The sequence below is a fragment of the Tachyglossus aculeatus genome, chromosome 21 (genome assembly GCF_015852505.1).
Source record: "Tachyglossus aculeatus isolate mTacAcu1 chromosome 21, mTacAcu1.pri, whole genome shotgun sequence".
In the NCBI taxonomy this organism is placed as follows: domain Eukaryota; kingdom Metazoa; phylum Chordata; class Mammalia; order Monotremata; family Tachyglossidae; genus Tachyglossus; species Tachyglossus aculeatus.
In genome coordinates, this window is record NC_052086.1 from 25,857,314 (window position 1) to 25,875,178 (window position 17,865).

The following is a 17,865-nucleotide window of genomic DNA, read 5'->3' on the forward strand; positions in this document are numbered from 1 at the left end:
CTTTGGTGTGGTCTTTTCACCTTTGGACTGTTATACTGAGGGTCACTAAGTTTTTTTTAAAAAAATGCTAGTTTCCAGTGGCTTTTATTTTATTCAAAAAGTTTCTTTATAGCAGTATCTCCTTCAGTTGGTTTAGCGTGTTTCCCGTCTGAGTCAAAAAATGGCTTTCTGGTTAACAGGATGGCTTCACCTTGTTCACGCACACATGAATGATTTTCTTAGCTTGTTTGTTTCTTGACCTGTGCGAGACTTGTTTTTAGGAGGAGCATCATCATCATCATCAATCGGATTTATTGAGCGCTTACTGTGTGCAGAACACTGTACTAAGCGCTTGGGAAGTATCTCCTTCAGTGGGTTTAGCGTGTTTCCCGTCTGAATCAAAAAATGGCTTTCTGGTTAACAGGATGGCTTCACCTTGTTCACGCACACATGAATGATTTTCTTAGCTTGTTTGTTTCTTGACCTGTGCGAGACTTGTTTTTAGGAGGAGCATCATCATCATCATCATCATCAATCGTATTTATTGAGCGCTTACTGTGTGCAGAGCACTGTACTAAGCGCTTGGGAAGTACAGGAGCAGAGGGGCCTAAGTAGAAAAAAACCCAGGATTGCGGGGGGGGCGGTCAGAAAATCTGGGTTCTGCTTGGCTGCTGTATGACCTTGGGCAAGTCACTTCTCTGTGACTGGATTTCCTCTTATAATAGTAATAATAATTAGGGTACTTGTTAAGCACTGACTAGGTGCCAAGCACTGTTCTAAGCGCTGGGGTAGATACAGATAATCAGGTTGTCCCACGTGGGGCTCACAGTCTTAATCCCCATTTTCCAGATAACTGAGGCCCAGAGAAGTGAAGTGACTTGCCCAAGGTCACCCAGCAGACAAGCGGCAGAGGCGGGATTAGCACCCACGTCCTCTGACTCCCAAGCCCGGGCTCTTGTCTCTAGGCCAAGCTGCTTCTGGATGTAGATTCTTCTCGATGTAAATCTCAATGCTTCTTATGTAAAATGGAGATTAAATACCTGGTCTCCCGCTTCTAGACTGTGAGCCCGCTGTTGGGTAGGGACCGTCTCTAGATGTTGCCGACTTGTACTTCCCAAGCGCTTAGTACAGTGCTCTGCACACAGTAAGCGCTCAATAAATACGAATGAATGAATGGGTTGGAATCCCGGCTCCGCGACTTGGCTGCTGTGTGACCTTGGGCAAGTCACCTGACTTCCCTGGGCGTTAGAGAAGCAGCGTGGCTCAGTGGAAAGAACACGGGCTTTGGAGTCAGTGGTCATCGGTTCGAATCCCGGCTCCGCCAATTGTCAGCAGTGTGACTTTGGGCAAGTCACTTAATAATAATAATAATGTTGGTATTTGTTAAGCGCTTACTATGTGCAAGGCACTGTTCTAAGCACTGGGGTAGATACAAGGTAATCAGGTTGTCCCACGTGGCACTCACAGTCTTCATCCCCATTTTACAGATGAGGGAACTGAGGCCCAGAGAAGTTAAGTGACTTGCCCAAAGTCGCACAGCTGACAAGTGGCAGAGCTGGGATTTGAACCCACGACCTCTGACTCCAAAGCCCAGGCTCCTTCCACTGAGCCATGCTGCTTCTCTAACTTCTCTGGGCCTCAGTTACCTCATCTGGAAAATGGGGATTGACTGTGAGCCCTCTGTGGGACAACCTCATCACTCTGTAGCCTTCCCAACGCTTAGAACAGTGCTTTGCACATAGTAAGCTCAATAAATGTAATTATTATTATTAGTAGTAGTAGTAAAATGGGGACTGAGGCTGTGAGCCCCATGTGGGACAGGGACTGTGTCCAACCCGATTTGCTTGTATCCACCCCAGCGTTTTGTACAGTGCCTGGCACATAGTACACGCTTAATAAATGCCATAATTATTATCTACCCCAGCATTTATCACAGTGCTTGGCATATAATGAGGACTTTAAAAACCCCCCGCTAATAATTACTATTAGGAAGTAAAACATGTAACATTAGAGAAGCAGCATGGCTCAGTGGAAAGGGCCCGGGCTTTGGAGTCAGAGGTCATGGGTTCAAATCCCGGCTCTGCCAATTGTCAGCTGTGTAACTTTGGGCAAGTCACTTAACTTCTCTGAGCCTCAGTTACCTCATCTGTAAAATGGGGATTAAAACTGCGAGCCCCGCGTGGGACAACCTGATCACCTTGTATCCCCCCCCCCAGCGCTTAGAACAGTGCTTTGCACATAGTAAGTGCTTAACAAATGCCATTATTATTATTATTATTATTATTATTATTATTATTAATTGCTATCACCACTCTTATAGACTAAACCTTGTGAGCTTAAATGTGGCACAAGAAATACCTACGGCTTGTAAGCTTGTTGTAGGCGGGGAACGTGTCTACCAACTGTTGCTGTGTACTCTCCCAAGCGTTTACGACAGTCCTCGGTATGCAGTAAGTGCTCAGTAAATACCACAGATTGACATAGGTCACAGTCTCAGTATAGCTACCTTTCCGGGACACTTTGTTTTAATATTTGATACATCAAGACTTTATTTTATTTTTTAAAATTTATGGCTATCAGGTGACATTACTTTTTGAAAGAAAAAAAACATTTTTTCCTCCCTCCACCAAAGTGTGAACAACTCGGTTTTTATTTTTGGAAGGTTGCAGGTGTCTTAAAAGCTGCCCAAATGACCACATCTGGTTCTTGAGAAGGTCTGCTTTCTTCAGATGGTTCACTAAGATACGGGTGTATAATTTTACACTCATGGAAAAATAGATACCTTCACTTCTGAAGAGAGTAAATTATATGTTCAAGTTCTGTTGTCTGAATGCGTATTTTACTCGTCACTTGAGGTCTTTAAATGATTTTCTCACTTTCCAGTTAGGGTTCATGGAGGTATTCGTGAGAGAAGCATGGAGAAGCAGCGTGGCTCACTGGAAAGAGCCCGGGCTTTGGAGTCAGAGTTCATGGGTTCAAATCCCGGCTCTGCCAACTGTCAGCTGTGTGACTTTGGGCAAGTCACTTCACTTCTCTGGGCCTCAGTTCCCTCATCTGAAAAATGGGGATTAAGACTGTGAGCCCCCCATGGGACAACCTGATCACCTTGTACACTCCCCAGCGCTTAGAACAGTGCTTTGCACAGAGTAAGCGCTTAATAAATGCCATCATTATTATTATATTCGTGAAGCGCTTACTATGTCCCAAGCACTGTGCTAAGCACTGGGATCGATACCAGATCATCAGGCCCCGCATAGGGCTCACAGTTTAAGTTAGGAGAGAGAACAGGTACTGAGTCCCCATTTTGCAGATGACGGAACTGAGGCACTGAGAAATGAAGTGACTTGACCAAAATCACACAACAGACAAGTGGCAGAGCCAGGATTAGAACCCAGGTCCTCTTTCTCCCAGGCCTGGACTCTTTCCACTTGGCCTTTCAAGAAGCAGTGTGGCCTAATGGATAGAGCAAGGGCCTGGGACTCAGAACCTGCTTTTCAATCTGAGCTCATTGATCACATATGATCAATATGTGATCATATTTATTGAGTGCTTACTGTGTGCAAATCACTGTATTAAGCGCTTGGGAGAGTACACTATAACAAACAGATGCATTCTCTGTCCATAACGACCTTCTCTGTGCCTCAGTTCCCTCATCTGCAAAATGGGGATTTAAGACTTGTGAAACCCTATGTGGCACAGGGATTGTGTCCAACTTGATTAGCTTGTATAATAATAATAATGGTGTTATTTGTTAAGCGCTTACTATGTGCCAAGCACTGTTCTAAGCACTGGGGGGGATACAAGGTGATCAAGGTTGTCCCACAAGGGGCTCACAGTCTTAGTCCCCATTTTACAGATGAGGGAACTGAGGCCCAGAGAAGTTAAGTGAGTTGCCCAAGGTCACACAGCTGACAAGTGGCGGAGCCGGGATTCGAACCCATGAGCCTGTACTCTTCCCACTGAGCCACACTGCTTCTCTAAGCAGTGTATATGCCCCAACGTTCAGTGCAGTGTACTGAAACGTAGTAAACGCTTAACAAATACCACAAATACACATACGATTCCGTCCTCATATGCCCATGGTGGGAAGACCCAAAAGTGGTATAAGGATTTCCAACGTAGTCGGTTTGGCCTATTGCTGTAGAAAAATATTTTATAAAACGGATTTTTGTTTCAGTATCACTGTAAAACAACTACAGGAGGTAAAAAAACAACAACAACAATTTTTACTAATTCCAAAATAACAAAATCTGAAGCTGGGTCTAAATCAGTACTTAGAGTTACTGGAATATCAGTGTACAATATACAATAGTCACAAAACCAGTATCAGTGATATATGGCACAAAGAGATACTGGACTTGAAAGGTTCCTTGTGGCTTTTCTTTCTCCCTTTGCATCTGGAGAGAAGTTCCAGGGAGTCCTACCCAGGAAGCTGAAGCGGAAATGGTTCCAGGATCCATCTACTTTCCCGGTTTGAAAGAGAAGCTGGGAAAAAGAAAAAATGTCAGCAACAGCCTGTGCAGGAAAGCAGGTAAGATTGCTGGAGGCCCCTTGTCTGAGCCGTCCCTTGTCTCACTAATCAGTCAATCATATTTACTAAGCACCTACTGGGTGCAGAGCCTTCATTCATTCAATTCAATCGTATTTATTGAGCGCTTACTGTTGTGCAGAGCACTGTACTAAGCGCTTGGGAAGTACAAGTCGGCAACACAGAGAGACGGTCCCTACCCGACAACGGGCTCACGGTCTAGGAGGGGGAGACAGACAACAAAACAAAACCTGTGGACAGGTTTTTGTTAGTATGTTCGGTTTTGTTCTCTGTCTCCCCCTTTTAGACTGTGAGCCCACTGTTGGGTAGGGACTGTCTCTATATGTTGCCAATTTGTACTTCCCAAGCGCTTAGTCCAGTGCTCTGCACATAGTAAGCGCTCAATAAATACGATTGATGATGATGATAAAGCCTAAATGCACATCATTAACAAGCCTGGACCGGACTGGACTTAGAAGGGGGAGAAAAAAGTCAGAGTGGTTGCATTACATTTCAAGTTCCGCACTGTACTAAGCACTTGGGAAAGTACCACACAATGTAGCAGACACATTCCCTGCCCACAGTGAGCTTACAGTCTAGAGGGGGAGAGAGACATTAATATAAATAAATAAATTATGGATATGCACAAAAGTGCTGTGGGGCTGGAAGAGGGGATGAATAATAATAATGATGGTATTTGTTAAACGCTTACTATCATCATCAATCGTATTTATTGAGCGCTTACTATGTGGAGAGCACTGTACTAAGCGCTTGGGAAGTACAAATTGGCAACATATAGAGACAGTCCCTACCCAACAGTGGGCTCACAGTCTAAAAGACTACTATGTGCCAAGCACTGTTCTAAGTGCTGGGGAGGGGAATATGAGATCATCAGGCTGTCCCACTTGGGCCTCACAGTCTTAATCCCCACTTTGCAGATGGGGTAACTGAGGCACAGAGAAGTGACTTGCCCAAAGTCGCACAGCTGACAGGTGGCAGAGGTGGGATTAGAACCCGTGACTTTGGACTCCCAAGCCCGTGCTCTTTCCACAGGAGCCACGCTGCTTCTCTAATAAGGTAAGAGGGGGTTTGAAATGAGTATTTCAAAGCCAATGATAAGGAGTTTCTGTTTGATGTGGAGGTAGATGGGCAGCCACTGGAGGTTCTCAAGGAGTGGGGAAACACGGACCGAACCGTTGCTGCAGAAAAAATGATCTGGGCAGCCGGGTGGAGGAGGGCGTGGAGAGGCAGGAGGCAGGGAATTCAGCAAGGAGGCTAATACGGGAATGAAGGTGGGATGGAGAAGGGCTTGGATTAACGAGGGAGCAGTTTGGATGGAGAGGAAAGGTGGATTTTAGCGATGTTACGAAGGTGGAACTGACAGGATTTAGCGATAGATTGAATCTGAGGGTTGAATGACTTGTACTTCCCAAGCGCTTAGTCCAGTGCTCTGCACACAGTAAGCGCTCAATAAATACGATTGATTGATTGATTGACAGAGAGTGGAGGATAACGACTTTTTTGTTGTCTGTCTCCCCCTTCTAGACTGTGAGCCCGTTGTTGGGTAGGGACCGCCTCTATATGTCGCCAACTTGGACTTCCCAAGCGCTTAGTCCAGTGCTCTGCACACAGTAAGCGCTCAATAAATACGACTGAATGAATGAATGAATAACGCCAAGGTGATGGGCTTCTGGCCAGTAAGAACACTTACAATCTCTTTATGATTGTTTTCTCGGCTTTTCCTCCACTTGCGCTGGTTCCACTGGAGCCCCCCTGGGGTTCACTTTCTCTTCTTACCACTGGACCTTCCGCTGGCGAGATGAGGCCGCTGGCAAACAAAAAGAAAAATGTGTTTTTCTTCTCTAATACATCTAGGCACCAACCCCAGGGTGGTGAGGAGGGTTATTATTCTTATGGGCTTCTCGCTGTGGGGGTGAGGAGGGGTCTTTGTGTCCCCCAGCTTTTAGGACTGGGCTTCCTGCTTTACCCAACTCATGTCTCCAACAAGATCTGAGAACCTCCAAATGGGTCAGAAAGCTCTGGCCCCAAATTCTGAATTGTCGGCTCTTTAAAATCCCATTCCCTTTGCTCTTCACGGCCAATTGTCTCCTCGGCTTAACTGAGTTGGTCAGTCAATTAAAGAAGCAGCCTGGCTCAGAGGAACGAGCACAGGCTTTGGAGTCAGAGGTCATGGGTTCAAATCCTGACTCTGTCAGCTGTGTGCCTTTGGGCAAGTCACTTAACATCTCTGTGCCTCAGTTACCTCATCTGGAAAATGGGGGTGAAGACTTAGCCCCCGCCGTGGGACAACCTGATCACCTTCTACATATCCTTTACATATCTATTCTACGTATCTAGACTGTGAGCCCACTGTTGGGTAGTGACTGTCTCTATATGTTGCCAACTTGTACTTCCCAAGCGCTTAGTACAGTGCTCTGCACACAGTAAGTGCTCAATAAATACGATTGATTGATATCTACACATATCTATACACCTTTACATATCTATTCTATTTATTTTATTTTGTTACTATGTTTTGTTTTGTTCTCTGTCTCCCCCTTCTAGACTGTGAGCCCACTGTTGGGTAGGGGCCGTCTCTATATGTTCCCAACTTGTACTTTCCAAGCGCTTAGAACAGTGCTCTGCACACAGTAAGCGCTCAATAAATACGATTGATTGATTGATTCTAACCTCCCCAGCGCTTAGAACAGTGCTTTGGACATAGTAAGTGTTTAATAAATGCCATTATTATTAATAATCACATTTATTGAGTGCTTACTGTGTACAGAGCACTGTACTAAACACTTGGGAGAGTACAACGTAACAATAAACACACACACTCTCTGCCCACAATGTGTTTAACAGTCTAGAGGGTCTAGCGAGTCTCTCACTAGTCGTCTTTCCTCTCCTCCCTGAAACCTCTTTGGGCTGTTTGTCTCTTGCCTATTTTTCCATCATGCCCAGCCCAGCCGCCTCTGCCTCTGCCCAAGAACCCACCCTTACCCCAGCATTCCCATCACAGTCCAGGAGCTCTCAATCCCTCAAGGAGAAGCAGAGCGGCTTTGTCACTAGAACATACGCCCGGGAGTCAGAAAGACCTGGGTTCTAATCCCAGCTCCGCCACGCATCTGCTGTGTGACCTTGGGCAAGTCGCCCCACTTCTCTGGGCCTCGGTTACTTCATCTGTAATAATAATAATAATGATGGTATTTGTTAACCGCTTACTAGACAGGCAGAGCACTGTCTAAGCAGCGTGGCTCAGTGGAAGGAGCCTGGGCTTGGGAGTCAGAGGTCATGGGTTCTAATCCCGTCTCTGCCGATTGTCAGCTGCGTGACTTTGGGCAAGTTACTTCACTTCTCTGGGCCCAGGTAGATGGGTGTCAAAACCGTCAGAATAAATAGAATTATAACTATAGGCACATCATTAACAGCGAGGCTGTTTTAGCAGTGGAAAGAGCCCGGGCTTGGGAGCCAGAGGTCTTGGGTTCTAATCCCGTCTCTGCCACTTGTCAGCTGTGAGACTTTGGGCCAGTCACTTAACTTCTCTGGGCCTCAGTTCCCTCATCTGGAAAATGGGGATGAAGACTGTGAGCCCCACGTGGGACAACCTGATCACTTTGTAACCTCCCCAGCACTTAGAACGGTGCTTCGCACATACTTAGTGCTTAACAAATACCATTATTATTATTATTATTATTATTATTATTACTTAGACTATGAGCCCCATGTGTGACAGGGACTGTGTGCAGCCTATCTTGTATCTACTCCAGTGCAGAATACAGTACATGGCCCCAGTAAGCTCTAAAAAATGCCACTGTTATTATTATTATTACTTAGACTATGAGCCCCATGTGTGACAGGGACTGTGTCCAGCCTGATTATCTTGTATCTACTCCAGTGCAGAATACAGTACTTGGCCCCAGTAAGCTCTAATAAATGCCACTATTATTATTATTATTATTATTATTATTATTTTATTATCATCAGTTCCCTGCCAGCCTCAGAGCCCCACCTCTTGTAGCACTGCAGTTCCTCTTGGGCAACAAGCAACTGGGATTTGAGCTTGTTTCGTTCTTGCAACACATCTCTCAGCTCCTGCAGGGTAAACCGGGGCCGGTTTGGATCAGACAGGTCGATCACCATTTTGTCTGGCCCAAGGTTCACCTATGAAACAAGAAGCAATAAGTTTGGGTCCTGACACCCTGAACTACTGGCCGATTGTCCAAGCTCAGAGGTACAGGACAGGTAAGAAAACCATCAAGACCACCGGTTTCTGACCAAGGAACTGTCAACCAAAATAGGGTGGACACCCTGCAGATCAATGTTGTGGGATAGGTAAGGAAAGTGGTGATGGGCTCAGCAAACCCACTGTAAAAATAAATCAGCAAAATGGGAAACGCCCGATGGTTCTCTTGTGAACAAATTGTCCATATTAACGCCTGTCTCCTTCTCCGGTTGTGAGCAATCAATCAATCAATCAATCGAATTTATTGAGCGCTTACTATGTGCAGAGCACTGTACTAAGCGCTTGGGAAGTACAAATTGGCATCACATAGAGACAGTCCCTACCCAACAGTGGGCTCACAGTCTAAAAGGGTAGCAGGGTATGTGTCCGCTGACTCTGTTGTGCTGTATTCTCCCAACTGCTTAGTACAGTGCTCTGCATTTATTAAGCACTCACTAATGCCACTGATTGATTGATTGATTTGAATAAGAAAGTGTTAGAGCTTGGGAAATGTGATGGCAGTGAGGCTGGGGCTTAAGATTCACCGGTTCTGCTGCTGGACTTGCTTTGGGCCTAGGGCCAAGTGGCTTGGTCAATCTGTGCCTCCAATTTCCCCATTTGTTCAATGGGAGAAATACAGACCGTTACGAGGAATAATAAGAGAAACAATATCACGGATGAGTTAGTTGTGGAGTTGACTAAGCACTTACTGTGTGCCCTTGAGGATTGTATGCTACCCTAGACTATAAAGCCATGGTGAGCAGGGAATGTGACTACTAACTTTGTTATATCGTACTCTCCCAAGCGCTTGGTACACGAAGTGCTCAATAAATACGATTGATGGAACGACTGAGATATGATAATCGGGTAAGATGTGAAGATTCCCGTTCCACATGGGGCTCACAATCCCAAAGAGGTAGGAAGGGCAGATCCTCATTTTACAGAGGAGAGTGAGATAGCGAGAGGTTGGGACTCGGCCAGGCTGACTCAGTACACCAGCGCTACAGCTGGGATTAGGACCTGGGTTTCCCGTCTCCCAGTCGCCGGCTCTTTCCACTAGATCACGGTGATTCCCTACTTATGCTACTTAAAAGCCTGCTGGGGAAGCAGCGTGGCTTAGTGGAAAGAGCCCGAGCTTGGGAGTCAGAGGACATCATCATCAATTGTATTTATTGAGCGCTTACTGTGTGCAGAGCACTGTACTAAGCGCTTGGGAAGTACAAGTTGGCAAAATATAGAGACAGTCCCTACCCAACAGTGGGCTCACAGTCTAAAAGGGCATGGGTTCTAATCCCAGCTCTGCCACTTGTCTGCTGTGTGACCTTGGGCAAGCCGCTTAACTTCTCTGTGCCTCAGTTACCTCACCTGTAAAATGGGGATTACAACCATGAGCCCCACGTGGGACAACCTGATTACCTTGTTTCTAACCCCAGCACTTAAAACAGTGCTCGGCACAAAGTAAGCCCTTAACAAATACCATTATTATTTATTATTATTATTAATAAAAGGAAGATGGCGCTGGGGGTGGCAGGGTGGTCTTAGAAGCAGCGTGGCTCAGTGGAAAGAGCACAGGCTTGGGAGCCAGAGGTCATGGGTTCTAATCCCAACTCCGCCACTTGACAGCTGTGTGACTATGAGCAAGTCACTTCACTTCTCTGGGCCTCAGTTACCTCATCTGTAAAATGGGGATTAAGGCTGTGAACCCCCCGTGGGACAACCTGATCACCTTGTATCCTCCTCACCAGCGCTCAGAACAGCGCTTGGCACATAGTAAGCGCCTAACAAATGCCATTATTATTTATTTTATTATTATTTATAAGCCACAGGTTTGGGAGTCAGGAGACCCAGGTGTGAATCCCAGCCCGATGACTGTTCTACTGCAGGACCGTGGCTAAGCCCAGCTCAGCCGCCGACCTGACATGCACCATCAGCCAAGTCATTTAACCTCTCTCTCTCCACGTTAGTTCTCTCATCTCTGAACTGGGAATAATCCCTTTCTTTCCCTGTCTCGCAGGGACGTCGTGAGGAACAAGATGCCTTCATTGATTTAAAAATGCTTTGGGTAAAAATGAAAACATGATGCAACCTAAAGGTAAAAAAAAACCTCTCAGATTTGTAAATCCAAGGTATTTTAATTTGTTGCTTCCCTCCTTCCAGAGCACTCCCATGATTCAGGAATTCTCTACTCAGAAGCTTCTGCAATGCCAAACATTTGTCTGGGTCTGGGAAACAGTGAGAGGAATAATACTACTAATAATAACAATTGTGGTATTCGTTAAGGGCTTACTACGTGCCAGGCACTGTACTAAGTGCTGTGGTGGATACAAGCAAATGAGGTTGGATGGGGTCTCTGTCCCACGTGGGGTTCACAGGCTCGATCTCCATTTTACAGATGAGGTAACTGAGGACCAGAGAAGTGAAGTGACTCGCCCAAAGCCACACAGCAGACAAGAGCCACAGAGCAGGGATTAGAACCCATGACCTTCTGCTCCCAGGCCGGTGTAACTCACGAGCTTGCTCTCAGCAGGGGCCGGAATAGAAGCTGAAAACTAAGGTAGAGCCAGATCTGTGCTTATAACTTTAATTCTATTTGTTCTGATGATTTTGACACCTGTCTACATGTTTTGTTTTGTTGTCTGTCTCCCCCTTCTAGACTGTGAGCCCGTTGTTGGGTTAGAGACCCTCTCTATCTGTTACCGACTTGTACTTCCCAAGCGCTTAGTACAGTGCTCTGCACACAGTAAGCACTCAATAAATACAACAATGAATGAATGAATGAATGTGCTATTCATCTCCAGAACCGTCTACTCACCCACCCATTTTGGTTCTTGTTCTTCTCGCCTATTTCCAGTGACCTCTGTGCCGTCACCCATAGCAAGCAGCGTGAAGGAGGGCTGGAATTCCCCCTAACTTGCCTTTGGCCTAGACCTGTTGAATTTTTCAATTGTATTTTTAAAAAATTACTGCATTTGAAATCGTTTTCTATTTTGAAGTATTCCATTTTGAATTATTCTTTTTTAAATAGTTAAATTACCGTTTTTTCCAGCTGTTGGATTTTTCTCTGTGGTCTGTCTTTTTCCCCTTACACTGTGAGCTCCTCAGGGGCTAGGGAGTCTGTCTAATTGCTCCCTTGTAATATCGGTGGAATTGATCATGCTCCTTTGAATGGTTTCAATGCTTAACAAATGATTGGTTGAGCATGATGTGGATAAACATTTAAGATAGTGCCTACGACTCTATGGCATTTTCCCAAACATTTGGTCTGCAGGAGTAAAGGCTCAATAGATACTTCTAGACTGTGAGCCTTCTAGACTGTGAGCCCACTGTTGGGTAGGGACCGTCTCTATATGTTGCCAACTTGGACTTCCCAAGTGCTTAGTACAGTGCTCTGCACACAGTAAGCGCTCAATCAATACGATTGATTGATTGATACTATGATTGATTGATTACACTGATGGGAAGCAGCATGGCTCAGTGGAAAGAGCATGGGCTTGGAAGTCAAAGTTCATGGGTTCTAATCCCTGCTCCGCCGCTTGTCAGCTGTGTGACCTTGGGCAAGTCACTTAATTTCTCTGTGCCTCAGTCCCCTCATCTGTAAAATGGAGATTGACTGTGAGCCCCACGTGGGACAACCTGATCACCTTGCATCCTCCCCGGCGCTTAGAACAGTGCTTTGCACATAGTAAGCGCTTAACAAATGCCATCATCATCATCATCATACCTTAAGTAGGTGCCCTTGGGATTATCATTTGATACATCTCATGGATGGCCACCTTCTTATCTTTATGAAGACCAAATGAATTGACCTTCTCTGTTTCATCAACTATTTATTTTACTTGTACATATTTACTATTCTATTTATTTTATTTTGTTAATATGTTTTGTTTTGTTGTCTGCCCCACCCCTTCCAGACTGTGAGCCCGCTGTTGGGTAGGGACCGTCTCTATATGTTGCCAACTTGTACTTCCCAAGCGCTTAGTACAGTGCTCTGCACACAGTAAGCGCTCAATAAATACAATGGAATGAATGAATGCCCGTCGGGCCTTTCCAAGGCTCTCCATCAATCAATCAATCACTTGCATTTATTGAGCGCTTACTATGTGCAGAACACTGTACTAAGTGCTTGGGAGAATACAATATAACTGACACATTCCCTGCCCACAACGAGCTTACAGTCTAGAGGGGGAGACGGCCATTAATATAAATAAATAAATTACGGATAGCAATCAATCAATCAATCGTATTTATTGAGCGCTTACTGTGTGCAGACCACTGTACTAAGTGCTTGGGAAGTACAAGTTGGCAACATATAGAGACGGTCCCTACCCAACAGTGGGCTCACAGTCTAGAAGGGGGAGACAGACAACAAAACCAAACATACTAACAAAATAAAATAAATAGATATGTATGTAAGTGCTCTGAGGGTGGGACTGGTGAATAAAGGGAGCAAATCAGGGTGACACAGAGGGGAGTGGATGAAAAGGAAATGAGGGATTAGTTAGGGAAGGTCTCTTGGAGGAGATAGGCCTTCAATAAGGCTTTGAAGGTGGGGAGAGTCATTGTCTGAGCCCCTTCCTTCCTCTCCCCCTCCTCCCCCTCTCCATCCCCCCATCTTACCTCCCTCCCTTCCCCACAGCACCTGTATATATGTATATATGGTTGTACATATTTATTTATTTATTTATTTTGCTTGTACATATCTATTCTATTTATTTTATTTTGTTAGTATGTTTGGTTTTGTTCTCTGTCTCCCCCTTTTAGACTGTGAGCCCACTGTTGGGTAGGGACCGTCTCTAGATGTTGCCAACTTGTACTTCCCAAGCGCTTAGTCCAGTGCTCTGCACACAGTAAGCGCTCAATAAATACGATTGATTGATTGATTGATTGTTGGATATGAGGAGGGAGGGCGTTCCAGGCCAGGGGCAGGACGTGGGCGAGCGGTTGGCGGCGAGATAGATGAGATCGAGGCCCAGTGAGTCGCTTGGCATTAGTGCGGGCTGGGTCGTAGTAGGAGAGCAGCGAGGCGAGGTAGGAGGAGGCAAGGTGAGTGAGTGCTTTAAAGCCAATGGTAAGGAGTTTCTGTTTGATGCGCGGGTGACTGGATTTAATCAAAAGAATTTATTGAGTGCTTTGGGTATGCAGAACATTGTACCAGGTGCATGGGAGTATACAGCAAAAGTGATAAAACAGAATATGTTATCGCAGATCATGTGCGATTTTATCAATCAATGGTATTTAATAATAACTGTGGCATTTGTTAAGTGCTTACTCTGTGCCAGGCGCTGTACTAAGTGCTGGGGTGGATACAAGCAAATCGGGTTGGACACAGTCCCCGTCCCACATGGGGCTCCCAGGATCAATATGTACTGAGCGCTTACTATGTACATTACATGCAGGGGAAATCCCAGTTCGCCCCACTTAAGCAACTTCCTCAAATTGGCCATGAATTGGCTAGAACTGGCTTTCTGCCCTGTTATGCTTGCAAGTTGAAAACACTTGCTCAGAATCACATGCTCGCTTTAGGCGGGCTCTTCTGGCCTTTAGTGTCCGACTAGTAGGAGTTACTACTAGTAGGGTAGGGTTTATCTGTATAATCAATCTTTGACTGCAAATGTGCTTATTAGAAAGGGCAGAGGGGGAGAAAGCAAGAGGGATGAGTTCTAGTCTCAGCTCTGCCACTGAGACCCGCAGTGACACGTTGAGTAATTAATCGACAGTATTTCCCGAGTGTTTACTCTGTGCAGAATGCTGTACTAAGCTAGTCAATCAATGGCTGGTATTTATTGAGCACTTACTGTGTGCAGAGCCCTGTCCTAAGCACTTGGAAGAGTACAATACAAAAGAATCAGTAGATGTTCTCTGGCCAAAAGGAGGTTATAGTCTAGCGCGGGAGACAGACATTAAACTAAATGACGAGACTTGGGACAGGGAATGTGTCCGATTTGAATATCTCCCAGTGATATTACAGTGACTGGCACAAAGTAAGCACTAAACATATACCATTAAATAAAAGTGGTGCGGGGCTGAGGATGGAGTGACTATCAAATGCTTAAAAGTTAGAGATTCAAGCGCAGGGGAAATGCAGAAGTGAGAGGGAGCGGGAAAATAAGGGCTTAGTCGGGGAGGGATTCGTGGAGGAAATGTGATTTTAATAAGTCTTTGAAGGTGGGAAGAGGGATTGTCTGTAGTATACAAGGAGGAAGAGATGGACGGAAGGAGGGAGAACATGGGCAAGAAGTCGACGATGAAATCGAGGTAGAGTGAGTAGGTTGGTGTTTGAGGAGCAAAATTGTGCAGACTGGGTTCTAGTGGAAAATCAGTGAGGTAAGGTAGGAAAGAGTCGGAGTGCTTCAAAGCTGATGATCAGAAATTTCTGTTTGATGTGGAGGTGGATAAGCAACTACCAGAGGTCTTTAAGGAGTGGGAAGATGTAAACTGATTTATTTCTTTTTTAGAGAAATGATCCGGGCGGCAGAGTGAAGTACAGACCGTCGGGAGGGAGGGAGGTCAGCGAGGAGGCCGATGGGTTGACGAGGTGGGACGGGATCAGTGCTTGGATCAGCAGAGCAGCAGTTTGGAGAGGAAAGCGTGGATTTTAATGATGTTGTGAAGGTTGGATGAACCGACAGGATTTGGTGCTCGACTGGATAGATAGGTTGAATGACAGAGATGAGTGGAGGATAATGCCAAGGTTACGGGTTTGTGAGACCGGGGAGATGGTGGGGCTGGCTAGAGAGAAAGGAAAAACACGGGGAGGACAGGGGGAAGAGGAACAGTTCTGTTTTGGACATGTTAAGTTTCAGATGTCAGTGGGATGGCCAAGTAGAGATGTCCTGCAGGCCGAAGGAAATGCAAGACTGCAGAGAAGGAGAGAGGTTGGGGCTGGAGAGGTAGATTTGGGAATCATCCTCTTGGAAAAATTGCAATATAGGTATGTAGACAAGGTTTCTGCCCTCAAGGATCTAACAGTTTAGAAGAGTCAGACACTAAGATTAATTATAAGTAGGGGAAAGAAAAACAGTTTAAAAAGCCATGGCCCAGTGGAAAAAATACAGGCCTGGGTGTCAGGACACCTGGGTTCTAATCCCTGGCTCCTCCACTTGTCTGCTGTGTGATCTTGGACAAAGCACTTCATTTCCCTGTGCCTCAGTTTCCTAACCTGTAAAATGGGAATTAAGTGTCTGCTGTCTCTGGTGGGTCTGTTAAGACTCTATTGTTTCTACCCCAGGGCTTTGCTCAGTGCTTGGCACGGAGTAAGCATTTAATAAATGCTTACTGAGAGCTCACCTCCTCCAAGAGGCCTTCCCAGATTGAGCCCCCTTGTTCCTCTCCCCCCTCCCATGCCCCCATCCCTACCTCCTTCCCCTCCCCACAACACTTGTAAATATATTTGTACAGATTTATTACTCTATTTATTTTACTTGTACATATTTACTATTCTATTTATTTTGTTAATGATGTGCATCGGACCGTCGCTATATGTTGCCAACTTCTACTTCCCAAGCACTTAGTACAGTGCTCTGCACACAGTAAGCGCTCAATAACTACGATTGAATGAATGAAAATTTAGCTTTAATTCTATTTGTTCTGACGACTTTGATACCTGTCTATATGTTTTGTTTTGTCTGTCTCCCCCTTCTAGACCGTTAGCCCGCTGTTGGGTAGGGACCGTCTCTGTATGTTGCCGACTTGTACTTCCCAAGCGCTTAGTACAGTGCTCTGCACACAGTAAGTGCTCAATAAATACGACTGAATAAATTAATAAATACCACCATTATTATTGTTGAAGAGGGTACATCGTTTAATCGCTCTGTGCCTCAATTCCCTCACCTGTAAATAGGGAGAAAATACCTATTTTTCCTATCTCTAGGAATATAGCCCCCATGAGGGATAGAGACTGTGTCTCACCTGATTATCCTGTACTCCAGCATCTAGCACAGTGCTCCGGTGTGGGGTAGACGTTTCATGATATTCTTATTACTGTAAAGTGAATTTTGCCAGAATCCATATATTAAAATGTGCTCCCTCTTTTTTATTGTATTTGTTAAGTGCTTACTATGTGTCAAACACTGTTTTAAGCACTGGGGAACGTTACAAGTAAATCAGGTTGGAAACAGTGCCTGAGAGCCTGGGGCTCCCAGTCTAAGAGGGAGAACAGAAGAACTGAGGCACAGAGAAGTGAAGTGACTGGCCCACGGTCACACGGCAAGCACTTTTCATTCATTCAATCGTATTTATTGAGCGCTTACTGTGTGCAGAGCACTGTACTAAGCGCTTGGGAAGTACAAGTTGGCACTTCTGACAGAACCGGGATTACAACGCAGGCCCCAGTCTGGACTGTAAACTCGTGGTGGGCAGAGAATGTGTCTTTTATATTGTTATACCGTACTCTCCCAAGCGCTCTGCACACAATAAGCGCTCAGTAAATACTCCTGGCTTACTGATGGACTCGGACTCCCGGGCCACACTGCTTCTCTAAGTAGTGTAACTGTACCTTCGTAGGGCCAGGCCAGGAGAAAAAGTGGCGTTGCGGCTTTGAGACGTTAAAGGGAAAGCAGGCCGGCCGGCCGGCCGCTGTGGTACGTACCTCTGCGGAGGAGGCCGGTGGCCCCTCTCTCCTGAGCCCCTCCACCTCCTGTCTCAGGTTGTCCCTCTCCATCTTCAGCTCCTCCGTGGTCAGGTTACACTGGTTGACCAGCGTCTCCAGCATCTCCAGGACCCGCACGATTCGGAACTGGAGCCGGGCTACCCGGCTGGGCACCTCCCGGGGCTCTCCGCCGATGGCCATGAGCTCTCTGCCCACCACGTACGAGATGTCATAGACGTCCTCGGCTGTCAGCTGGAAGGGGTTCTTCCCGAAGGCGCTTTCTGGGCCGGAGTCCTCCTCTCCCTCTTCCTCCTCCTCCTCTTCCTCAGCTCCCACAGGGCAAGGATGCTGCTCCATCACACCCCAGTTGCTAGCTCGGCCCGGCAGCCGGATCAACAGGCCCGGGCGGCGGAGAAGGCTCCTTCTCGGCTTGAAACTGGCCTTGGCCGCTGTTTCCTTCTTTTCTGCAGCACAGACCCCCCCCCGCACACATAGACACATACACACGCACACATAGCAACTTCCTTCCTCTACTGTTAGACTTGA

At 46.0% G+C, this 17,865-nt stretch overlaps 1 protein-coding gene across 3 annotated transcripts; it reads right to left on the reverse strand.

Annotated features, from left to right (window-relative positions):
- Positions 1-4,182: 4,182 nt before the first annotated feature.
- RILPL2 (Rab interacting lysosomal protein like 2) lies at positions 4,183-17,865 on the reverse strand. 3 transcript variants are annotated; one of them, XM_038763250.1, is made up of 4 exons: positions 17,320-17,865; positions 8,520-8,602; positions 6,219-6,335; positions 4,183-4,464 (listed from the first exon to the last, which is right to left on the reverse strand). In XM_038763250.1, exons 1-4 carry the CDS (start codon positions 17,818-17,820, stop codon positions 4,440-4,442), a joined length of 726 nt encoding a protein of 241 aa, XP_038619178.1. In that variant the 5' UTR covers positions 17,821-17,865; the 3' UTR covers positions 4,183-4,439. The 3 variants fall into 3 exon arrangements, with proteins under 3 accessions (XP_038619178.1, XP_038619176.1, XP_038619177.1); XM_038763248.1 differs by having other exon boundaries at positions 8,520-8,671; positions 17,320-17,863; XM_038763249.1 differs by lacking the exon at positions 4,183-4,464 and having other exon boundaries at positions 6,215-6,335; positions 8,520-8,671; positions 17,320-17,864.